At 36.4% G+C, this 21490-nt stretch overlaps 2 protein-coding genes across 2 annotated transcripts; one reads left to right on the top strand and one right to left on the bottom strand.

The window, feature by feature from the left end:
* Nucleotides 1-4: 4 nt before the first annotated feature.
* Nucleotides 5-16231, bottom strand: fzd3a (frizzled class receptor 3a). The gene is made up of 7 exons (XM_079374917.1): nucleotides 15916-16231; nucleotides 14528-14944; nucleotides 7891-8087; nucleotides 6795-7812; nucleotides 4546-4694; nucleotides 3000-3248; nucleotides 5-1598 (listed from the first exon to the last, which is right to left on the bottom strand). Exons 2-7 carry the CDS (start codon nucleotides 14720-14722, stop codon nucleotides 1346-1348), a joined length of 2061 nt encoding a protein of 686 aa, XP_079231043.1. The 5' UTR covers nucleotides 14723-14944; nucleotides 15916-16231; the 3' UTR covers nucleotides 5-1345.
* Nucleotides 16232-16794: 563 nt separating this feature from the next.
* On the top strand, nucleotides 16795-21448 carry fbxo16 (F-box protein 16). The gene is made up of 9 exons (XM_079375348.1): nucleotides 16795-16957; nucleotides 17138-17224; nucleotides 17349-17384; nucleotides 17495-17701; nucleotides 18006-18170; nucleotides 18259-18515; nucleotides 19212-19305; nucleotides 19566-19794; nucleotides 20942-21448. The coding sequence occupies exons 2-9, from the start codon at nucleotides 17144-17146 to the stop codon at nucleotides 20968-20970; spliced, it is 1098 nt and encodes a 365-aa protein (XP_079231474.1). The 5' UTR covers nucleotides 16795-16957; nucleotides 17138-17143; the 3' UTR covers nucleotides 20971-21448.
* The last annotated feature ends 42 nt before the right edge of the window (nucleotides 21449-21490 follow it).

The raw sequence follows: 21490 nt of genomic DNA on the forward strand, positions 1-21490 counted from the left end.
ATATGAAAGGTTTGAGAGTGATGTTTTACTTTGTACATAAAGCACTCAGGACCTCTGAGCATGTTATAAAAAAAGAGCTTTTCACAGTTTTCGGTAAATGTCACGAAAAGGACTTTAATTATTATTAGTGCTAAAACTCAACAGAGAAGAGCTTGGTTGTAAAAGATATGCCAATTTCCATTTGAAAAATGCTTACAATATCTATTCTAAAATGACTGACAATTGTATTTATTTTTATGTTTTTTAATTCAGCTCTTCATGCTTTTCAAAGGGATATTTCACATAAAATGTTTTTTTTTTTCATTTTCTCACCCTCAACTTTAGGACATTTGGAACTGGAAACAATTATTGACCAAATTAAATGTTTTTTCTCCCCCCCCCCCCCAAATATCAGAGGACTTGCAATGTAATGCAATTGAGTCATTTATGTTTTTATGGTGCTTTTTGACATTTTTGTAACTTGACAGCCCTTGGACACTATTCACTATCGTTGTATGGAAACGAGAAGCTTGTACATTCTGCTAAACATCTCCTTTTGTCTTCCACAGGAAAAAGAGAAAATCATACAAGTTTGTAATGTAACAATGGTGAGTAAATGATGACAGAGTTTTCATTTTTGAGTGAATTGTCTATTTAAATTGAACCCAAATGTGCGGAGATGTCGGTTTTCATCACTAGTACTTTTCTACAAAACGGTCAAAAGTGCAACAAAAAATGGAAAGAAACATTCAAAACCACATCTGTAGTGGAACAACTCAGAAAAGCTTAAATCATGGGAGTATAAAAAACAGCAAGCGCCTCGATACATCACAGAATTATGAGGTATCATAACATTGACCCTGTTATTGTAGGAACCCTTTAATAAGAGATTCCACACAGATTTTACTTGAGGAAAGATAACAGTACATACATAGACTACCATTCAAAAGTTTGGGGGTCGGTAAGATCTGAAAAGAAGTTTATTATTCTCAGCAAGGCTGCATTTATTTGATCTGGGCATTAATTTGAAATAGAAATCTGTAGAAAGTACTGACCCCAAACTTTTGAATGGTAGTGTACATCAAAAGATTTCAAGTGTTTGGTATAGTCCATAAACGAACTTTACAACCTTTGATCGAAAGTCTTAAAGTAAATATATTCAAGAAGTCCATTTTGTTCATGTAGCTCAACTAATAGTACAAAATCCTAACATCTGCAAGGTCATGGGTTCAATTCCCAGGAAACGCACATGGCACACTGTGTAGTTTGAACACTTGTATTTGTGCCATCCATCATGATTAGTTTGTACCAGAAGAGTCAATGTTGTCTTTACTCATTTGGTCTCTATTTCCTGCCATGTGAAAGTTCACGCCTTGGTGGCATCCTCCTCTATGACATGGTGAATGCCGTTGCCAGGGCTGCTTTGGATGGCCTGTGTTGTGATGGTGAGGTCTCGCACGCTGCTGTGCCGTGATTGGCTCTCCAGGCGCTGCAGGCTGCCGTGGCGTGAATGGCTGTCAAGACGGTTGACGCCGCAGTGCTGGAGCGGATCATTAAGGCGCAGGGTGCTCCCATGAGGAAGACGTTCCTCGACGCCACGATAATTGCAAGCTGTGTACCTGATGGGAAACATAATGAAAGCGATTCAGTGCTCTTCAGTTCTTTGATCAGACAGGCAGATGTGGGTTTCGCCCAGCTGTGCACAATTGGGGGGCACTATTATTCTGGGACATTTCTAAAGTTGGTTTGAAAATGCAGGTCTTATATTTTGTAAGTACATGTTATAGATCCTATTTTGAATGATACATAAATTATTTATTTATTTTGAAAATATTTTTTTTTTTCAACCCTGTAATGTTTAGTCAAAATGTCACTTGATCTGGTGATGAATGACGGACTTCTCCAATTATTAAACTGCCGCTGATATTCGACATTGATATTTGTGTGCAACACCTACATCTCAAACTCCAACCAAAATTAACAACTGATATGTAGAAGCAAGTCCTCACCCCACAGTTTTTTCTTCATCACATCCGTTTCACTGCAACATTAATTTTGGATATCTAGGCTAGTAATCGAAAGGTTGTAGGTTCAAAGCCCACGATGCATGACCACTGTGAACATTATTTGTATAGGTTTTCTTGACAAGTAACAAGTTTCATTCACAAATTTTGCATCACCTGTTTTTGCATGACTGTTTAATAAACCGTCTAACTGGCATTTCACAGATCCCCAAAAATCAGTGCAAATTGAAAAATATGCCCAAAAAAAAATTTTTTTGAGTGCAGTGATCACATCTTAAAATTCAATCAACAACCAATGGACAGAACCAAATCCCCAACTCAATGTTTTATCTTTTTCTATAATCCATTTCATTCGGATGCATACAGAAGAAAAAATATTTTGCTGCTTCCATTTCATTGGAGTTTTAATATAGGATTTCTAGGCTAGTAATTGAAAGGTTGTTGGTTCAACTCCCATAATCCATGACCATTGTGCACATAATTTTTATAGGTTTTCTTGAAACAACTTTTATTAACAAATGAATATGCATCACCAATTTTTGCATGACAGTTTATTAAACAGTCTATTTAACTGGAATTTTGCAGATCCTCAAAAATCAGTGCAACATATGCAAAAAAATTGCAATGCCCACATCTCAAAATCCATCAACAACTGATGGATAGAACCAAGTCCCTGCCTTCATTTTTCTTTTCTGATTATTCATTTAATTCAAATGTATGTTGCAATACAAAAAAATAAATAAAACTTCCATTGTACCTTCCATTTCATTATAACTCTATTAAGTATCTAGGTTAGTATTTGGAAGGTTTTAGGTTCAAAGCCCATAACGCATGACAGTTGCACACTTTAATTAATTTACAAAGTTCTACACATTTCCTGTTTCTTGCATGTCTTATTAAATACACTTACTAACTTGCATTTTGAAGATGCCCCAAAATATGTGCCAGATATGAAAAAAGTACTCGTGAGATTGAATTATAACTGGGATGCCTCACCTGCCATCTCTGGAGCGATGCAGGCTGCCGTGGAAGCTGCTTGATTTGCTACGCATGCTGCCTGCGCGGCTGGTGCTGGCGCTGGGGGGCTCGTCCAGCATGGCGAGGTGTGTGGAAGAGGCATGGGTGGAGGTGCCCTGTGTCGAGGTGCCTCTAGACTTCCTCACCACTGGGGTGTTGGGGTCCCTGAGGAGGAGCTGGGTGAAGTCGGGCTCCTGCAGCACCTGCCTGCTCTCGTGCACCGTGCTGCTGAGGGTGGAAGAGACGGGGGAAAAACGAGGCAAAGTGGGGAGGGAGTGACAGAGGAGCGAAGGAAGAGAGAGGGGGAAGGCAGAGGGCATAAAGGAGTCGAAATGAACAAAAGAGGAGGGGGTGGGACAAGGGGAGGGAGAGGAGGTTAATGCCCTGATGTAAGGGACAGAGGTGTGTGGAGAGGAAGCCTTTACACTAACCCCTATGAGACAGCACACACTTATTGAACTATTTCCTGTGGCTACTTCATGTCCTCCATTAAGTGTCTTTATTGCACAGCAGGTCTATGCACAAATGGTAGGAATTTTATCAAAATGCACACTGACTGAATTACTTCCTGTGGCTACTTGCATGTGGCAGATACATGATATACATCTGAACCATTTCTGTTAATGGATGATACTAGATACTACATTTTTGATATGTAATTGTTTATGCTCATTTTTTATATTTAGATTTATTTCGCCATCATTTAAAGCGCACTCAAAATTAATCTTTAAAAACATTTATAATTTCATAAATGTAATTTTTAGCAAATCTCAAAATGAATATAATTTTCCATACTGCAATATATAATGCTCTGATGCCTAACTTGTAGTATTTAAATTATTTTAAATGTTAATAATTTAATTAACTAACTACAGTACTGTTCAAATATGTAGGGTTAGTAAGATTTTTAAATAATTAAAAAAAAAAATTCTAATGCTCACCAAAGCAGCATTTATTACTTAAAAAAAATACAGTAAAAACTGTAAAAGAAATGAAAAGAAACAAATGTTTTCTATTTCAATGTATTTTCAAATATAATTTATTCCTGAATTTTCAGTAGTCATTAATCCAGTTTTGAGTGTCACATGATCCTTTAAAAATCCTTCTAATATAGTGCTCAAGAAACATTTATCAAGGTAAAAAAATCTTTTTTTTGGTGAAAACCATGATATGCTTTGTTGAGTATTCTTATGATGAATAGAAAGTTCAAAAGAACAGAATTTAAGATAAAAATCGGTCAATATCACATTTGCTAAATAAAAGTATTAATTTCTAATGAAAAAAATCATACTGCCCCTTTTTCACCTCAAACAAACCTTTGAACCTTTGAGTGTATTTAGGTAGTGTATACATAAATAAAAACACCAAGAATTTTAATATTGTTACATCTCTACTTAAAATGACTTTCAAGGCCTTTATCAATTTGTGTTTCTTGAAAATCAAAGTCATGTAATTGGTCACACAACACTGCACAGTAGCCTAAACAATAATGGTATAAATTCTCCAAGCATTACACGAAACTCACTCTTTCCTGCGATGCCCGTTGAAGAAACTGGCCCACTCGAAGCAGGTCTTTTTACTGCCGACCCAAAACACTGAAGGGATTCCCACCACCAGCATCATCAGGTACTTGATGAGGAACAAGGCGATATCTGGCCTGCTCGTCTGTTCCACCTGTGAAGACAACAGCAGTAGATTGGTTTTCACACATTTGTTTAGTATGCAACATAAGAACAGGTGAAACCTGATTTGTAATCAGAACATGCAGGAACATCCTTCCCTTGCAGATCTCGGCGTTTGCTAATAACCTCTTGCAGTGTGTGTGTGAGTGTATTTGTGTACGTCAGTTTAGCCCTGGGTTGTGTGCGTGCGATTGTGTGGATGGGAAGTGCTTTATCTCAGCTCACTGCACAATTGCCAACGGCATAAACATAGCTGCAGTCAACACAAATGTCTGTCCTCTTCTTTATCCAATACACACTCTCTCTCTCTCAGTGCTTTAGATGGAGCATTTCTTCTGCTCTGAATGCCGTCAGCCTGTCTTGGTAATATTTTGATATATAATGCAATATAACAAATAGATTGACATTTTTTAGGGTGTCCAAATCTGTATGACATCATCAGTTACTGCAGTGTGACTAGAGATCTGCTATTTATAGCAATGCACTTCATAGCTCTTCATGAAGTACTGTTACAGAATTAACATGACACATGACTGTCCTTTTTGCTCCACCACAACAGAAAAGAAGCTGCGGCAGTAAACAAGGCCTCGTTAAAACCAATCCCACAATCCCAAGCTGCCTCAGGCATGTACACACACACACACACACATCTGGAGAAACATCATTACTGGGATTTTTACTGAGCTGAAGCTGAAACTTTCCATGGCAGTCTAGTTTTTAGTTATGCTTCAGTTTGTTTGCATCATGTTAGACACGAGCTATATTCACAGAGCAGCAGCTGCTGTATGTTTAACAGAGATATGCAGCTGGAAATCATGAATCCTGTGTCTGAAAGTTGCAAAAAATCTGCAAATCAGGGGCCTTTTTTCATCCCGTTTTATGTCAAATGCATAAGTATAAATAAGGAAAACATGACGTTACCAAAAAACTCAAATGAAATATTTTGAATTTCTCTGGGATTTGCTTCACTATTGATGATATTTTTACCCTGAGCTTCCATTCATTTCTGACCCTGGATGAAGCTCACAAGTTTGGTCACAAAGACTTATCATTTGCACACATTTGTAAGCATTGCGGTTTAAAAACAAGTGATTTGAAGCCGTTGATACGCAATCAGCAGCGAAAGAGAAATCATTCCGCTATATGCACGCTGTCTGAGTGCTGTCAGAGAGGCGCACACACGGTGTGGCAGTATTGAACTTATTTTTGCCGCTTTATACTGAAGGCCTTGAACAGTTAAATAATCACACTTGTTTGTGTCAAAATGCCTAAGAAAATAGCTCACTGCTCTTGACTAAATTACTTTTGTAACTTATTCACTTTTGTAACATTAATAATAAGAAATATATATTTAATTTACACAGTGAAGAATATGCAGTGTTTTATACATTTAATTATACAATGTATGTAGCATGTTTTATTTATTTGTTTGTCCTATTGCTTGTAATTAGTTTCTTATTCTTATTTAATCGCTGATTGATTGCTTGTCTTCAGTGAGATTTAGTTTTGTTTTATGTTTTTTTGTATAATAAGATTAAACATTTAATTTTCAGTTAAAGGCATTTCATTATTGAATTCAGAGATGTCATTGTCCAGCTCAGTTTAGTGAGGACAAAGGTGGCAGGAGACTGTGGAGGCCTTCAATTATTCACAACAAGTAAAGTAGTATAAATTCACCTGAGGTCAGAACAAACATCATGAATGGTTCTGACTTGGTGTAGATAATCTATTTTCCTAGTAACACTGTACAAAGGTCACATTAAAAATCTGTCATTATATATGCTAAAACAATTGCTTATTTTTTAGGACAATATGAACATACACTACTGTTCAAAATTTTGGGGTCAGTATCATTTTTTGAGCGACAAATCAGCATATTAGAATGATTTCTTAAGGATCATGTGACACTGAAGACTGGAGTAATGGCTGCTGAAAATTTGGCTTTGCCATCAAACAAATAGAAAACAGTTATCTGTATTTTTGATCAAATAAATGCAGTCTTGGTGAACTACATAAGATACTTCTTTCCAAAACATTAACAACCCCAAACATTTAAATCGTAGTGCAAGTATTTCACACCATATCTTCTTACCTTAAAAGGGCAGGGGATGTGATACTCTTTACAGCGCTCCTGTACCCAAGTGGTCTCCCAAACTGATCTGTGGCTCTGTTCATACAGATAGCATCCAATGACGGTCAGCAGAGGCACCAGATACAGGACGGAGAACACGCCGATCCGGATCATGAACTTCACCAGTTTGTCCTGGTTCTCCTTCTCTAGGGGAATCTCCATCCGGACCCTATTCAGAGCGGCAATACCCGCTAACAGCAGCACCACACCTACGACCACATCCAATGCGAGAGGGACCAAGAGGAACCAGCGCAAAGCCATGAGGTCATAGAGCCCCACGAAACAAACGCCACTCATGCTGTCGCCCTCAATTTTGTTCATAGCCATGAGGGTGATAGTAAGGGCTCCCGGGACGCCCCAAGCCATGGCGTGGAACAGCAAAGCCTTCTTCTCAATAGCTTCGCTTCCCCATTTGGGAACGGCCGCCAGGAACCAGGTGATGGTGAGGATGACCCACCAAACACTTCCTGCCATGGTGAAGAAGTAGAGCGTCATGAAGAGCAGTGTGCAGGCCTTGTTGTGGGAGCCCTGGGTGACGGTGGAGGCACGGAAACGACCCGGGCTCGCCGCATTGCATGACACGCGATCCTCCAGCAGGAAACCCAGGAAGAAGACCAAGGACACCATCATGTAGCAGACCGCGTAGAAGATGATGGGCCGCTCAGGATAGCGAAAGCGGCCAACATCGATGAGGAAGGTCAGGAAGGTGAAAAGCGTCGCTGACAGGCAGACTATGGAGACAACGCCAATGAAATGGCGGGCGAAGATGAGCTCGTCTTTGCGGAAGTACATATTTGGGCAGGGGGGCGAACAGTCGCGCACACCCATGAACGAGTAACCCAAGTCAGGCTCGATCTTCAGCTCTCGTGGACACCAGAAGCCGTAGTCCCGCTGAACCGATGAGGGAGATTCTTCCGTCCCGTCACTGCTTGGGAGCAGGTCTATCGCTCGGGGGTAAGACTCATCACAGTCTGGAAACCTAGGAGACAGATTATCATTTCAGAATATGATATCATATAATAAAGAACAGCAGAACTTAATGAAAGTGATCATGTACCTGCTACACTCCATCTCATCTGGCCAACTGACCCCAAACATATCCATCAGCTTGTAACAATCGCTCTTGGCACGCTGGCACAGGCGCCGACATGGCAGGGTCACGCGGCCGTACTCGGTGCACACGGGTGCGTAAAGAGCACACAGGAATGGGCGAATTTCAGTAGAGCACTCCAAGTTTACCATGGGATGAAAGGGCTGTCAGACAAGAAAAAACTGTGTTAACAATAAATTATTAAATAATATATTAATAATAATGATCAAAATATTATTTTTTTTTTTTTATAAATATTTAATATTTTTATGTTTAAATAAATAACTAAATACAAAACTTTAGATGTATTTTAACAACAGTTTAGCTTTGTTTGATATTCTACTTTGTCCACATACTGTAAATGTGCAATTAGTAAATTAGCACTCTAAGCTTAGGATGAAAGGGATGAAATACTATTGTTTTCTATAGGTTCTATAGGTTTTTTATCAGTCACTCAGTCACCCTTATGTAAAATGAGAATTAAAATTGGATCTGTAATGCAACCTCTCTGAGGAGGCCTTTATTTGGGGCGGGAGACATGCTGTTTATTGCTGAGGCCCACTTACACCATGAGGCATTATGGGAGTTAGTACCAGCTTTGGGGCCGGACATAAATATGCAAATCCCATGGGGGAAAAAGAAAAAGACTCCACCCAGGACCAGACAGATAGACAATAACGCCTCCACCCCTGCAGAGCAAGGGCCTTTGTGATAGTCGGGTGGGGGTTTTGACACCACTTGTGTTGAAAAAAAAAGGACCAAAACTTACAATCATTCAGAGCCTACATGAACATGCTAGAAAAATTTAAAAGGATGTGTGTGCTAAGCATTTGATTTTTTTAAGCATTTTATGCAATTACTAATGGTGAAAAGAAAAAATGTCAGAAAATGTTAATATCTCTATACAAAAAGTAGTAAGTAAATAAATAAATAAATAAATTCCCTCCTAGGGGCTGGCTTTAAAAGAAATCCTATAATAATTTATATAATTAAAGTAGGAAGAAGTGGTTGGCAATTAAAATGCTATTACAATTTACATAATTATAATATTTAAAAAACCTCCTATTGCTTGGTTGTTAAAAACGCTAATAACTCATGCAATTATCATAAACAAATATAAAAACATTGCTCCTAGGGTTTGGCAATTAAAAATGCTATAATAATCTAAATAATTATAATATTAAGAAATATAACTCCTAGTGTTTGGTTGTTAAAAATGCTAAAATGACTTATACAAATATAAACAAAAACTGTATGTTTGGCTACTAAAAATGCAATTTGTTTAAAATGACATGCAATGATGACTTTCATTATGTTCCTAAACATCCAATTCTTCACATAATATGTAGAAAATTCCCTAAGCGTTTAAGCTAAATCCAATGAGATGATCTAATTAGCTAACAACAGTGTTACCATTATTTACTTTTGCAAATAAAACCATCCAGCCTTAAAATGACTGCAACAGTCCAACACATTTATTATATATACTGGATGTATAATGCATATCCAATGAGAGAGCATTCAGCCACTGCCAGCACACTAGGCTACCACCCAAAATGTCTATAAAAAGGGATTAGGATGGATATTATGCTTGCCCATTTTGACACAAAGCATCTAAATACAGCAATCTATTCCAAGTACCTAATCCATATTTAACGCAGCATATACCATTGAGATGTGCCGCTAACATGACACACCAAAGAGCACCGGCTTTAACCATCAGACCATGAAAGCATGTGGAATAAATGCTTGTTTTCATCACATAGCTTCTAATGCTGGCCAAATGAGCTTTATCATTATAATATTTTGTGAACAGTAAGTAAAGCTATAGACAATGACATAAAAGCTGAATGTAACTCAATTGAGCTCAATATTCTGAGCTCAATTGAGTGGACACACTCTGGCTTTTAAGCAAGATAAAAATAAAGCAAGTGCCATTATTTGCTGATCTGGTGAAAAACATTATCTCATCAAGGCTGTCAGCCCACATTACATGCAATGGTATGATCTGACGAACTCAAATGTGTGCATGTCGTTCACTGCTGTCCTAAGGGCAAACATACACTTCCTATTCATCATGTCCATTCCAGTGCCTTTGTGTTTCTTAAGGGCATTGCAGAAAGTTATTTAGGGATATTCAAAACATACAGAGATACAGAATATGCTGAAGGCAGAGGAGGCACAGTGACTGTTGCTTCTTGTTTGGACAGAGAGCATGTGCTTCAAAGCATTATATAGGAGTAAAAGCTTCATACAGCTGGCATGCTGTACAATATCTATAGGAGATGTGGAAGCACTTCATACAATCTGAAACTAAAATCCCCAGGAGCAAAATGGAAGTTAACATGGTCAAGTCTTTTGTAATATGGCTGGACCTGTGTGTTTCACATTTACATGGGTTGTAAATATAGTTGAAAACACAGATTAGCATGTTCACTTTCAATGTTTGGAGCTGCTGTGTGTCAGTTTGCCACAGATGAAGGATTAATTTATGCTCTCAATTAAATTAAAATTTATTTCATTTATATCATCAATTCAATTCAAATAGCTTTCTCTATTTCTGAAAGGGACTTTTTAAGCCCTAAATGCTTTTAGTGCTCCAAGACACTTGTGTAGCAACTAGGGATGCAGCAATTTTAATTATTTTTAATTATAATATTTAAAAAATTGCTTGGTGGTTAAATATTTATGCAATTATCATAAACAAATATAAAAACATTGTTCCTAGGGTTTGGCAATTAAAAATGCTATAATAATGTAGATAATTATAATATACAAAAATACAACTCATAGTGTTTGGCCGTTAAAAATGCTAATAATTACTATAAAATAATAATATTGCTCCTCGAGTCGGCGACTTCAAATGCTATAATAAATTACATAATTAAAAATAAAACTCCTAGTGTTTGGTTGTTAAAAATTCTAAAATGTCTTACATTATTATATACAAATATGTTTGGCTATTAAAAATGCTATTTATTACAAATTACATGCAGCGATGGCTTTCATCATCTTTCTAAACAATCAATTCTTCACTTAATATGGAGAAAATTATCGCATTTCATTCAAATTACAACAACAGTGTTACCAATATTAACTTTATTATTTTTATGTTATGGCTGATAAATGACAAATATCAAAATGTTATACTGTTTTTTTAAAGTATAGTGCTGTTATAGTGTGTATTTCACTGATTTATTCTTAGATCTCTCCGAGTTGCTAAAAGAAAAGGGCAAAACAACAAGGCAAACAGAAGAACTTCTAAGTCACTTAACCTGACCTTTTAAATGTGTCCATTCACAAGTAAATACGTTTAGTTCCTTCCTCTACCCATAAATCCAAAGTACATATGCCTTTCTCAGTGAACCCCCACTTGCTCACTGATAACAAATTTTAGGTCACGTCCTCAAAGCATTCTGACCAATTATTATTTTTAATTGTACATAAATTCTCATATGCCCTTCTGGTTAGTTTTCCTTTTTCCACTGGTCACTATTTAACTTAAGGCAGTGTTCACTTAACAGAATTCAACTGCACTGCCATGGCAACCAGTGATGCATAAACGGGCCGGTTTGAGGGAGAGAGGTCAGAGTGCGAGTGACGACCACCTCCTGAGAGAAAGCCTGCTCTTTTGTTGCAATACAATTGGGATCTGTTTCCCCGGCAACCGCAGTACCTTGTGTGGGGGGAGGGATGAAAAGAGAGGAGGGAGTGGAGAAGAGAAACAGACAGAAGAGAAAGGGACAAAGAAGAAGAAGAAGAAGATATAGATGGGAAATAATGGTCAACCCTGCCATTCCAAAAAACACTGTCCTAAAGGTTAATGCATTAATAAATGCTCCATGCTGACATATATATTTTCAATTATAGTATAAACAGTCCTGTTTAACCCTTTTGTATATGCAAAATAATATCTATTAATTTTTTTCACCCATTTTTCTTTTTGGTCACGTCACTTACAAAAGTCATAGAACCTCTCATAAATATCTAAAAATAATGATTCCCAAGCAATGCATAGATGATATGATTTGAGTTGCCAGATTGCATTTCAACTGCAGGGTGGCCTTAATGATCACTATGCCATGGTAAAAATAACACGAGGACAAGGTCATGTATCTTCGCATGTTTGACAAATGGGGGAGGAAGTTGAAATTAACTAGATGTCAAGTTGCATCAATCAGTGCACCTGAAATGCTTAATATTGTTAGATTTACCCAGCATTCTCTTTGCATGCTCAGTTCAAATGCTCCCTGAACCTTCCCATTACTGCATGCAACCACAACAATCCCAGAAACCATCCCTGTAGGCAACTGTCCCACTTCACAAATGAGGTTACCCAGAGTTCAGAGCAAGATGCTGCCACTGTCCGACAGTGATTTTTAATCTGAAAGCAAGAATGTTTCATGTGTCCCTCATGATGCCAGAAAGAAAGAAATGGTTTAGAACTGATGACATGAAAGATTTAGTCTGGTTTTCTTCAGTAGACTAATTGCTACTTAAACTGTCACCTTCTAGTCATTGATGTCAGTTGTTTTTAAAAATAGTAAAAGCTATTCATCAATAAAATCACATTTAAATTTTCATTTGGCTTTTCTTTATGTTAATTTATCCTCAAATGCAGAAATCATGCCAAAAAGTTCTGACGTATTAAGTAAATTGAAATAAAATCCTTTCATTCTTGCAATCCAAATTAATTGAATAATTAAAAATGATTATTAAATAATTAGAAAATAAAAATAATAACACATAAAACAAACAATTAAATATAAATAATTAAGAATAATTATAAAAAAATAACAATATGCAAAACAAACAAATAAATTATATATATATATATATATACTTTTTAAAATAAAAATATATTATTAAATAAATATTAAAATATTTTTTGTATATACAATGCTTGAAAAATATATTTGTGAATATGTGAATTGTGATTATCGTTCAAATGCATTTGAATATATTTCTACACTGATCTTGTAATCCTTTGTGCAGTAGTGGGTTTAAAAAGTATCATCACTTTGTGTGTGTTTGTGCTGGTTACAGTGCAAAAGGTTATGTAACTCCACAGTTCCACACAAATGTACAAGAGGACGAGCAGATGGGTTGCCTCAGCTCAACTCCATCCATTCTTTCTTATTTTTATGTCTTTAATTTCCTGTCCCTTCCCTCTGTTATACTAGGGCAGGACTGAAGTGAATAAGAACCTTGTGACTGAGGACAGCCGGTTTTAGATAACGTTTACAGTGCTGTGTGTGTTCAACAGATACACTGGCCGCTGTAACAAGCTAATGCAGCTGTTTTCAGTTGAGCTCAGCTGAATACTGCAGCCCGGGAAAAGAGGATTAACCATCGGCTCGAATCAATCCAGGCGTTATAGCTGCAGATACAAAGATTACAGAACAATCAAAATAAACAACGCGCCTGAGCACCATTAACTGCTCATGACATCAAGCACTGTGGCATACACTAGCAAGCTGCTGTAATGCAACCTCGTTACATAAATAGTTATAAGATGCTTATTTCATCATAGCCACATGCAAAAGAGGACCAAAAAATTGGTTAAAACAGCAAGATACTTCAGAAATAAAAATATGGTAAACATCCCCGTAGGACAGATTAAAGATTAATTTCCCTTTAAACATTTCTGTAATGTGATCTGAATTATCTGCAGGGCACAAGAAAGAACTGGGTCAAATCGAACATGAAAAATCTTTGATGCTGTTAGTACATACGTTTTAAACTAATGCATTTTAACATTTATGGTTTGCTTTTATTGCTACTTGCAGGGAAAATACAGAAAAACTGCATATAGAAAGTGATCCATGGTAAAGGGTTTGCCCTGGTTATTTTTTGATAACTCAAAAAAAAAAAGAAGTATTATTTCTCTGCTCTCTCTATTTAGGAAATAATTGTACGGAGAGGTCTGATTTCATATGTATCTAATAAATATATCCTAATAAACTGTAAAAGAACAACCTCCAATATTTGAGTTATTTAACCCCTAAATGACACACTTCACATGGAATATTCCAATATAAAAGCCTCAAAAGTAAAACCCAAGTTTTCTTAGAGACCTGGACTTTTTTATTTTTTGGACCTGTCACGAACCCCTTTGACACAAGTCTATATAAATTAATATCCACTAATATCATCTATGTGCTATTATTTTACTAAAATAAAAATGTATTGCTATAATATAATCCAGATCTGATAATGTCATGTATGTTTAAAAAAATATTTACATATTTTGCCATATTTGGAGTCCTGTATAATTAATATATTATTTTATAAATTTTTACTACTATTGTTGTGGTCGTTGTTGTTGTTTGTTTGTTTTTCTTCTTTGGTTTAAAGTGTTTTTTTCCCTCTTGCTGTTTAATTGTAGTTCATCTTCGTTTTGATTTTTGTGTTATATTGAAAATTGATAAATAATGAAAAAAATAAAATATATATATATATATATATATATATATATATATACACGCCCCAACTCATTTTTAAGGGCTGTTGAGGTCATGCAGTTATTAGAGCATGATGATTAAACTAGTCCTAGGTTAATGTAATGCAGTTTGATCACATAATTTATTGTAATGTGGTTTACCTCCATGGCGAGAGCCGCGGTCTGCTGATCATAGTGATTCAGAAGGTTGGGCATGAAGGTGGTATTGTAGGCGAGGCCCTGGCACATCCTTAATGTGATAGGCTCACAGGTAAACATGCTATGGCTCCCGGTAGCTTCCATATTGATGGCCATACATACAGTCAGCATGGAGTACAGAACCCAAAGGAGATCCATGGCGTGTTCGTCTGTGCTGTGACTTGCAAAGAAAGGGTTGTATCAAGAAAATCTGAGCTCCGGCATTCCCTCATTAATTATCTGTTGCTTGACACCAGACTTAAATTGCACAGATAGGGTGTGCTTCTCCATTTTTCTGTGCCAGATTCAGGTCTTTTCAATGCATGTCCACTATCCAGTGTAGGTACGACTGTGGTTGCCATGCATTTATAAGATGTACATCTGTGGGAGAAAAAGCATCAAATGTCACATTTGAAATGAACAAGCTAACATGAATTATTCATGAATGGGTGACAGTTTATTCAAACATGAAAAATCTTCCTGGAGATCTCTTAAGGCGTGGGAAATGTTTTCAAAGTGAACAATGCAGGATCAAAAAGCACTGCCATATTATACTGGTAGTAAATAAAAGGTGCTTTATAAGTGTATTACCCAGGAGGAAGTTCAATGTAACTATGTCCTCAGTGCAAAAGAAAACGGAACATTATAATCTTAGAAACGCAATATTAACTGGTCCAGAATCAAATTATGTTCCATGCTTTCAGTCTAAATGCAACCATAAATAACAATTTAAAAATTAAATATTGATAGTTTAATAATTGTAATTCAATAACTTTAAAACAGTTAACCCATTATTGATGTAGTTTTAGTTTGAAGATATATTTTGTAGTGCCTGTGCCCAGTCACAGGCTGCGATTATTTCAAGATTGTCAGCATAAAACATAAAAAGTGATGTTCACAGCAAGAGACGCGGTTTGCACAAAAATAAAAAATTGCACAATTATTTTAATTGTATTCTTGATCTGGTTTATATGCCTGAAACACCTTAGTATTTATACATTTAGCTTGAAAAAAAAAAAAAAAAACCTAAACGGCTAACGAGGATTTTACTATCACAAATGCCCTGCGCTAAAATATGATTTTTATTTTATCTTATTTATTGATTTTAATAAACTCAATAATAAAAAACATGTTAAATGTAAAAACTATCGAAATAAAGGCGAATAACAGATAACCCTTTCCTTTATGACCATATGAGCCCCTGTCTATCGAGGCGTGTAGCAGCTTCGCTGAAAAGAAACTAACTTACCTTCAAAATAGGTGTCTACTGTACTTTTAGGAGTATTGTTCTTATTTTTAAAACATGTTTCTATATCAAATGAATTATGGAAATGATAAAAAGTCGTTCTTACCTCTCCAGCAGGGATATTTCGCGTGTCCGCTTCTCTAACAATACGAGCCCCGTGTGTCTTTCTGTAGGTTTGAGGATTTGTACGGGCGCGCGCATTTGACGATGACGCGCCGACGAATATTGCTCTCACTCAATATAAAAGCATAATAGAACTTACGTCACTGGATTGAGCGTGAAAAAACACATTCAGTGTGCAAACATATTATCGTCTTCGGTTTATCCACGGATTTCATCGCTGCAATGGCCAGGAGCCGCTGGGAGCGAGGAGCGTCTCGGCTCTATAATGAAATGAAGTTGGCGCTGTTGATTTGTGGTTCGGTTCTTTTGGGCGTTTTATTTCGAAGAATCGGTTCGAAACGAGTCATTGATTCTTTTACATGACGACGTAATTACGTCATAGCGTGGTCGCGGCGAGGTATTTTAACGTTTAATGTTTGATACATTTTTTTTTTCCGATTACTAAGGATGTTTATAGTCCTTTCGTGCCCCAAACCAGTTTGTTGCCGCCACAATTCTGCTAGTAAAAACATGAATACATTTAGTTCCTAAATATTTACATTAAACAATACTAAAATTAATTTACATCTCTCAAATAAAAGTATTTGCACATATTAATACAAATATGTTTAATAAAGTCAACTCGTAAATATGTTGATAAAACTTTAAAACAAACAAATGAAAGTAAAACTATAAACTACAAAATAGTGTTTTTTTTTTTTTTTTAATAACATTTCTGCTATTCGGTTAATAAATTAATTTACTTTCGTCCCATCAGTCAAATCCTAGACGAGCATTGGTGAACCATTTCATTTCCAACCAATTCATTTTAAAAGATCCGATTCGAAAGAATGAATCATTTGCGAGTCGAACATAGCCAGTGTTTGGAAAGAGGCGGGACAGAGTGAGAGAGAGTGTGATTGCTATGGAGACTGGTAAACTATACTGAGCAGGAAGAGCAAACCATCAATATCGGATCCGTAAACATTTAATGGTTTCGTTATGATAGCTAACATGACTATTTCCGGTTGACATTACTACACATGGTAGGTTTAATTTTTTCTCTTTTGTACTGTATTACACTGTACAGCTTGGCCATTTTGTTGTTGCTAGTATGAAAATCACAGCACATTCGTTTGCCTTAACATGAGTATGTATTTTTGATAAGTGCTCTTAATATGATTGAGGTTTATCTAGAAGCTGAATCTCAAACGTCTGAATTTCAGTGAAAGATGCCACAAGCTCCCAGAACAACAATGCAGACCAAACTGAGTACATGGACACCTCTAAATCATCAGCTCTCCAATGCTCATGTACAGGAACCATAAATATAGTATATGATCTTCTGCTTTGTTTAACATGAGAAGCTACTGTAACATTGATATTAGTGATATTACAGGGTAGAATGTTTCATGTCCAATTTGAACACTTTTGCAGGTTTTTGAAGAGAGAAGAAATTTGCTTGGAAAGTGGGTAAGAAATGCACTTTCTTAAAAAAATGCTATGGTAACACTTCACAGTTTCTTGGTTTTGTTATTTGCTCTGTTGATTATATGCTCAAGCCCTCTTCCTCTTTGCCCCAGTTTGAGAAGTGGACAGATAGCCAACGGAAACAGGTGCTACAAGACTGTTTCTCCAGATGCTCTGCTAGCCAGCTGAAACATCTCAGACAGACTCTGAGCAGCTGGGTACCAGAGGAGTCCCTCGACTTCACAAAGGTCCTTCCCAGGGTCATATCACTCTATATATTTTCATTCCTTGACCCCCGAAGCCTCTGTAGATGTGCTCAGGTATGTTAATAAACTAAATTAATATAAATTAATAAACATTATTGGAATTGTATAGTATAAATATTTTGATGCCATGAATAAAAACACTTTCCTACATGCACACTTAAATGTATTCTATACATACCGTGTGCAAATACACTAACACTGATAATATTATGCATCTTTACTGTCACTTTTGATCAGTTTAGTGCATCTGTGTTGAATAAAAGTATTAAGTAATAATGTAAAAATCTTACTGACCCTAAACTTTTGAACAGTACTATGTGTATGACATTAGTGTTTTCTGTAATATATTCATTTGCAGGTGAGCTGGCATTGGAAAAACCTGGTTGAGCTTGATCAACTGTGGATGCCTAAATGTCTGAAACTAGGCTGGTGCATAACCTTTACTCCAACACCATTTGAACAAGGTGTATGGAAGAGGCATTACATAGAGACAGTGCAGGAGCTGCACATTAGTAGGCCCAAGGTAAGATGTTGCTAAAAGGCCGTTTTAGAGTCTCATCTATTGGAATACATGTAATTTTTTTGTGCTGCACATTTTCCACTTTCTCCAGGTGCCTGTGAAGGAAGAGTTTATTATCCCTGAGGTGAAAGTAATTGGCAGTGAGGTAGAGGGGTCACTTCCTGTGACCGGTCACAGGGAGTTGAAATCTGTCCTCTCGAGTCTCCATGGGAAGAGTAAAGATGGGAATGCCTTGGTGAAATCAGCCAAAGGACTTCCGCCGTGGAGAGACTCAGACAGGCATCCCACTGACACAATACGCTTTAACTACTTGGATAACCTTGACCCAGTTGAGCATGCAAGAACAGTGTAAGTGAACAACTTTTTTTGTTTTGCAAACACATAGATACACTACCTTTCAAAGTTTGGGGTCAGACCGTCAGTAAGATTTTTTAAAATGAAATTAAACTTCTATTGAGCAAAGATGCATCAAGTTGATCAAAAGTGACAGTAAAGACTTTTACATTGTTACAAAAATATTACATTTCAAATTAATGTTTTTTTAAACTTTCCATTCATCACAGTATCTGGAAAAAACATCACGATTTCCACAAAAATATTACAATAACAATAAGCAATTCTTCTTGAGCACCAAATTAGCATATTAGAATGACTTCTGAAGAATCACGTGACTGACAACTGGAGTAATGTCTATTTAAAAATTCAGTTTTACATCACAGGAGTAAATTACATTTAAATATATATTAAAACAGAAAATAGTTGTTTTAAAATGTAATACTATTGCATAATATTGTATACTGTTTTGAAATAAATGCAGCCTTGGTGAGCATTATAGACATAACATATCTTTCAAGAACATAAAAAATAAACATATATACACAGTATTATATTTGAATTCTGAGTTATTATAAAATATCAAAAAACCTTATGTTACCCAATGATATGCTGCCCTATTTTAGGGCATTTTATTCTGTATATGTGCATGTTGAAAGTGTTAGTAGCACAACTACAGCAGAAAATGCTAAGCTGTCTTTATCTCTACAGACTGATAAAGGGAAAAAGTGCTACAATAAGACAGGAAAACTCTATAAAAGCACCATCTTGCTCAACGTACAAGCTGCGCAAGGCCAAATCTTTGGTAAGCTAATATAATTGTCATGTGACTGTTGCTGTTGATTCTCATACAAATCAGCAGTGCAGCATGCAAAGAATTCTCCAGAGACGACATAACCAAAAGGCATCATGCATACTGATCAGACTACATGTGGGATATCATGGAAATGTGCTGCACAGAGGAAAAAGAGGGCACTGTGTTGCTGGGGGAAGAAAACAGACATGATATTGAACATGTATACTTTTTTTTGTTAGAAATCAAGTTTTTTTTGTACATTTTCCCAGATGTTTTTATCCTTGGATCTCAGTGCGGCTGGAAAGCAAAACCAAAACAGGCCAAAATGGGCAGCACAGAACTTAGAAGCACTTCCGGCTAACAAGGACTCCATAAAGAGACTTTCCCAGACCTCCCAATGGAATGCAGGGATACGTCCTGGTCCTGTAAGGCCTCCAATGCCCAGACTGAGTAAGGAGGGGCTCCGTGCATCACAGAGATCCCATAGAAGCACACCAAGTAAGCCCATATGTACTTTCAATATCAATCTTAAATAGGACATTGTGCTTTTATATTAAACTAACCTGACCAAGAATGTAAAATACTCTCTGTGAATATGTGCCAGAGAATATTTATTTATTTATTTAGTCATTTAGCAGACGCTTTTATCCAAAGCGACTTACAAATGAGGACATAAGAAGCAATCAAAACCAACAAAAGAGCAACAACGTGCAAGTGCTATTACAAGTCTTGGTTAGCCTAACGCAGTACAGATAATTATTATTATTATTGTTATTTTTTAATAAAAAGACATAGATAAAATACAATTAGAATAGATAGTGCTAGAGTTAGAGGGTCAAGTAAAGATGGAACAGATGAGTTTTTAGCCGTTTCTTGAAGATGGGTAAGGATTCGGCTGCTCGGATCGAGTTGGGCAGGTCATTCCACCAGATGGGAACAGTTAATGAAAAAGTCCTTGAAAGTGTTTTTCTGTGTTTTTGGGATGGTACAATAATTTGTTGTTCACTTGAAGAACGCAAGCTTCTAGAGGGCACATAAGTCTGAAGTAAAGAATTTAGGTAAAGGGGTGCAGAGCCAGTGGTGGTTCTGTAGGCAAACATTAATGCCTTGAATTTAATGCGAGCAGCTATTGGTAGCCAGTGCAAATTGATGAACAGAGGCGTGACGTGCGTTCTTTTCGGCTCATTAAAGATTAATCTTGCAGCGGCATTTTGGATTAATTGTAGAGGTTTAATAGAATTGGCTGGAAGACCTGCCAAGAGAGCATTGCAATAGTCAAGTCTGGACAGAACAAGAGCCTGAACAAGGAGTTGCGTTGCATGTTCCGAGAGAAAGGGCCTGATCTTCTTAATATTATATAATGCAAATCTGCAGGACCGGGCAGTTTTAACAATGTGGTCTGAGAAATTCAGCTTATCATCAATCACAACTCCAAGGTTTCTGGCTGTTTTTGAAGGAGTTATGGTAGATGAGCCTAACTGGAAGCTGAGATTGTGATGAAGCGATGGGTTAGCTGAAATTACAAGCAGTTCTGTCTTAGCTATTTAGTCTATATATTATATTATATATTATAAGATATTTAGTCATTATAATTAATTATTCATAACATGATACAGTGTAACACAATAACATTATTCTGTTTCAGCTGTGTCTCTTTTCGAAGGACAGCCATGAAGGAGAACGTGAAGAATCAAATGAAGCTTGGCACATAAGGCCATCTACTGGATGATGTTGTGATAGCTACATGGATGAAGTGTACAAAGTTAATTTATTATCATGTGTTTAATTAAAAATAATGTCATAACATTATGTTGACAGACAAAGCACAATACATCCATTGTTTTTATGATTATTTTTTTCTTCCTCGAGTCCCTCAAATGTGTTATTGTCCACTAGGTGTCCCTGTCTGTTCAGGATGTGTGAGTGAGCAAATGGTTGAAATGTATTTTTTATTGTTGATCATCTTGCTTTCTCTGTATTCTCATATATAATCTGTGTATGAGTTTTAAACTGATTGCTGTCTTCACCAAGGAAAATAAAAACAGAACGAATATGCTAAACAATTATAGGATATTTAACTCATATTAAAATATATCAAACTGAGAAAACTGTACTCATATGGCTGCAATTTAATTAATAAAAAATAATAATTATAAAAACGTTCTTTTCAACTTATCGGCCTACTCTTTTAATT

The sequence above is a fragment of the Barbus barbus genome, assembly GCF_936440315.1.
Source record: "Barbus barbus genome assembly, chromosome: 24".
Lineage (NCBI taxonomy): Eukaryota > Metazoa > Chordata > Actinopteri > Cypriniformes > Cyprinidae > Barbus > Barbus barbus.

What these genes read in the sequence shown, in the direction of transcription:
- fzd3a (XM_079374917.1), bottom strand. Translation starts at nt 14,722, where the DNA reads ATGGATCTCCTTTGGGTTCTGTACTCCATGCTGACTGTATGTATGGCC. An exon ending in CCGCGGCTCTCGCCATGGAG is followed by an intron (nt 8,088 to 14,527) that starts GTAAACCACATT and finishes CTTGTCTGACAG; the next exon opens with CCCTTTCATCCCATGGTAAA. An exon ending in GATGAGATGGAGTGTAGCAG is followed by an intron (nt 7,813 to 7,890) that starts GTACATGATCAC and finishes TCTGTCTCCTAG; the next exon opens with GTTTCCAGACTGTGATGAGT.
- fbxo16 (XM_079375348.1), top strand. Translation starts at nt 17,144, where the DNA reads ATGCCACAAGCTCCCAGAACAACAATGCAGACCAAACTGAGTACATGG. An exon ending in GCCTCTGTAGATGTGCTCAG is followed by an intron (nt 17,702 to 18,005) that starts GTATGTTAATAA and finishes ATTCATTTGCAG; the next exon opens with GTGAGCTGGCATTGGAAAAA. An exon ending in GTTGAGCATGCAAGAACAGT is followed by an intron (nt 18,516 to 19,211) that starts GTAAGTGAACAA and finishes TTATCTCTACAG; the next exon opens with ACTGATAAAGGGAAAAAGTG.